Source organism: Malurus melanocephalus, unplaced genomic scaffold (genome assembly GCF_030028575.1).
Source record: "Malurus melanocephalus ecotype Western Australia unplaced genomic scaffold, MMel_1.1 scaffold_890, whole genome shotgun sequence".
NCBI classification, from domain to species: Eukaryota; Metazoa; Chordata; class Aves; order Passeriformes; family Maluridae; genus Malurus; species Malurus melanocephalus.
Window position 1 is genome coordinate 126,117 of NW_026624122.1, and position 3,770 is coordinate 129,886.

At 49.2% G+C, this 3,770-nt stretch overlaps 1 protein-coding gene across 1 annotated transcript in view; it reads right to left on the bottom strand.

Annotated features, from left to right (window-relative positions):
• Positions 1–393: 393 nt before the first annotated feature.
• The window catches only part of ZCCHC7 (zinc finger CCHC-type containing 7), a 34,187-nt gene continuing 30,810 nt past the window's right edge, over positions 394–3,770 (bottom strand). The window contains exons 6-7 of the mRNA XM_057385941.1: positions 2,098–2,215; positions 394–1,658 (exon numbers count right to left, since the gene is read on the bottom strand). Of these exons, the coding sequence (XP_057241924.1) occupies positions 1,210–1,658; positions 2,098–2,215 (567 nt within the window). The 3' untranslated portion in view covers positions 394–1,209. The remainder of the gene's footprint in view (positions 1,659–2,097; positions 2,216–3,770) is intronic.

The following is a 3,770-nucleotide window of genomic DNA, read 5'->3' on the forward strand; positions in this document are numbered from 1 at the left end:
CTGATGAATTTAGGGAGTACTGCCATGGGATAACACAGCATAATGAGAGCCCTCAATGTTTTCTTGGGTGCCCGCATCCCTTCCCAGATACCCTTGGAAGGTGCAAATGTCTCTAACACAGGACTGCAGCATGAGGAGAGCKCTTCCCCCTCAGTGGCACTTTGCTGTTACCATCAGCTGCTCACTAAGGAGTGGCACAGTTGAGAGCATGTCACAGAGCAGCAGGCTATGGATAATTTCCTTTTCAAAACTAAGTAGAATACAAATACATTCCTTTTTTTCCCTTTACTCTTGTCAGAGGTGATGCAGTTTCAGGAAGGAGAACAAGATGCTGTCTGTTTCCAATTATGTTTGGAATGCAAGGAAATGAGGAACAAACCCATTTTTTCCATATTTCTCATGTAAAGTTTTATTTGCATTAGTCTTTTGATAAAGCATTTCATTCTTACAAACCTTAAAACAACGTGCTGAATTTCAGTGTACAAAAATAACTGCCTTTAAAAAAATTAAATTTTAGCACAGTGTGACTGGAACCAAGTATGTTCTTCATGCTCTGCTCTTTTTTTTTTTCTCCAGAAACAGCTTCCACATCGAAAGAGAAAAGGACAGATTTAGTGTGAGATGTAAACCCTGTTCCATGCCCAGCTGCTCACTGCTGCTCTGCTGAGCAGCTGCCAAGGACAGGGTGGAGCCCTGAGAGCTGAGCACGGGGCACAGTGGATGATGGCACCGTGCTGGACAGTGAGATGGGTGACTGCTGCACCCCAAAGCAGAGATGTGGCTGCCCCTGCCACGGCGAGGGAAATGCCAAAAACCCTCCTGCACTCTGGGGAGGGCCTGGGGCTGGGGGGATGCGATTCATCCCTGCATTCCTGCTTTCCACCCCAACCCCTGCTGACCCAAATCTCCCTGCTGTGGGCCCCGACAGCAGAGCCACATCTCACTGGTGAAGAAACAAACCCTGCCAAACCCAGYGTGCCCCCATATCCCCAAGAATATCCCCAAAGAAAATTAACGTACAACCTGTTCCCTGATCGCCCCAGGCAGGAGCACTGGGTCCTGCTTGCCATGGCTACAGCTCACAGAGACAGAGTGGTCCCCTCCAGCCGTGGGTGAGGGTGCCCGGCATGCCGGCTCAGGGATGGACTCGAATGAAGAGAAGGCAGGGCCACAGCCAGCAAATGCCAGTGCAGCCTGCCTCCCTCCCCATCAGCAGGATTTCTGTTTGGACTTMTTCTTCCGCTGTTTTATCAGGAATAGATTGTCCCTGCTGTCACCACTAGCATCTTTCTGCTTTTTGCATTTCTTCTTCCTTTTGGCACCTTCCAGAGGCTCCTGCACACACGTGGCCTTGCTGCCTGAGAATGCCTGGAAAAGGGATTTGTGATGGACCCTGCTGCCCTTGCACACCTTCTGCTTGTGCCCCCGAGGGAAGTCTCCCTTCGATTCCCCGTGGATTTCAACACCCTTCCTGTGCTTCCCTTGGSCTTTCTTTGCACGGGACACCCTCATCTCCTTTTGGTGCTCACTCTTCCTGCTGTGCTTCCCACGTTGTTCTTTACAAAGTTTGATTTTTTTCTTGTGGCTGTGCACCTCAAGCTGTTCTTCCTGCAATGGGGTTTCGGGCTGTTCTGGAAGAAGGCCAGCTTCCTGCAGGTCTGGAAAGCAGAATGGATTATTTCAGTACATCAAAAACCTAAAACCTGATGCCCAAGCCGTTACAGCTCCCCTTTGCTACGTATAAATTCAGACAAAAATTTATCTCTGACAGGTTTTTTCACTGTGGGCTTTTTCCTGTCATAGGGTTAGAATCTTAACAAATTGCGATTTAATCCCCTTCCTGCTATTTTATGGCATTTTTAATGTCAGAACATTTTTCAGAATTAAAACATCTGACAATGCCCACTGAGTGACTCTGACACAGTCAATTTCCATGATAGACACGGATGAGTAAAATCACAAATCTTTTTCTACCACCAGGCTACCTGGCCAAATCCATGCAGCTTTTCCCAACACATGAAAATAATCCCACAATGTTTCTAAAAAGCACAAACACAGAACTGAAAAGTGGGAAAGATCTCGCAAAAGACACCGTACCTGCCACCTTTCTTTTTAACCTGTTCGCTCTCCTCTTGATGTCGCATTCATCRTCGTAGTAGTAGATGAAGGGAGAGCTGGGGAACATGCTCCCCTGCATCCGCCTCTCTGAGCACTCCTGCAAAACACAGCTCAGGTCACTGCAAGTGACATTTCCTGGAATTGAAATGGTCCTCAGGGTCCTGCTCTGTACTTCTGGGGGATGTGGTCAACACTGACACTTTGATTTCATAAAATGAACAATCCCTCCTGCCCACACTGAAACGCCGGCGCTGTTTGAGCACACAGAGGGAATGCCCTCTCTTCCTGCAGTTACATCTGAAGAGATGATGAGCACCAGGTGAGGACAGGTAAACCAACACCAGTGATTTGGTGACAAAGCTGTTGGACACGGGGACAGGGCTGTGCTGCTGCCAGGCTCTACACACACCTGGTCCCTCATAAACACACGGTGCCATGGCAGGGCACCCCTGGCACGATGGCTGTGCAGGGTGAAGCCCCTGCAGAGCTGAGCCAGGCTTGGGGAAAGGAGGAGCAGCAGTGGGGAGCCAGAGCCTGCCAATTGCCAGGATGGACGGTGTGACTGTGCCCTCCCTCACAGGGACAAACCAAAGGTGAATCCTGCAGCACACGTGTCAGAGAGCAGGGAGAGAAAGAGGAAAAAGAAGAGGAGAGCCCTGAACAGATGGCTGAGGTGAGGAAGGGGCTGACTCTGGCATCGTGTGCATGCCAGCCTTATTCCTAAACACTTTGAACAGGAATGCGATTTTTTTCACTGCTGTACATAGTTTTAAGCTAATGGGGACACTTCCTATGGGTCTGTCTTTTTTTCTGGGTACCATGTGACATTGACAGCTGCTTCATTCTCCTGTATCCTCCTTGTAAATTGCTYATTACCTGCTGTGCTTTGCTTCATCGTCTTTCTCTTCTTTGATACTGCTGAGATCACACAAACATAGAATCCTAGAATGGCTGGGAAGGGACTTTATGATCATCCCATCCACCCCTGCCAYGGCAGGGACCCCTCCCACTGTCCCAGGCTGCTCCCAGCCCCAATGTCCAGCCTGGTTTTGGGCACCCAAAGGGATCCAGGGGCAGCCACAGCTTCTCTGGGTAAGCCAGGGCCTCCCCATCCCCACAGGGAAGAATTTCTTCCTGACAGCTAATCTAACTCTACCCTCTTTCAGTGGGAAGCCAGTCTAGTGAGACCTGGCCCTCAGCGATCTCCAGGAGCTGTCAGGAGCTTTTGCTCCCCTGATRTCTGCACCATGGGTCCAGCAGCTTTCCTGACACCTAAATTACTGCTACAACTCAGTGCCACCCCTCTCCCTGTGCATCCTCCTGCCTGCTCCCCTCCATTCCACAGGCAGAGCAGATCTCAGATGCAATTTGGATGTATTTTCCATTTCTCTTTTGCTTTTCTTTTGGCATTTTATTGGCTGAAATTTAGTGTGGAATCAGTTTTTCTGCAAGTTTTTTGCCTGTTCTTAGGAATGGTGTGCACATGGGAAGATCTGGTATCTCTGCCCACTTGTGTTGCTGTYGGCTTGCTCCCTTCCATTCACTCATTGCTCATGCTGTTTCTGCTCCTTGTGCATTATTACAAACCCATTCTTATTTTCCTTAACCTCAAGTGCCATAAAATGTCTGTAAGTTGCTTCCCTCCCCTGCTG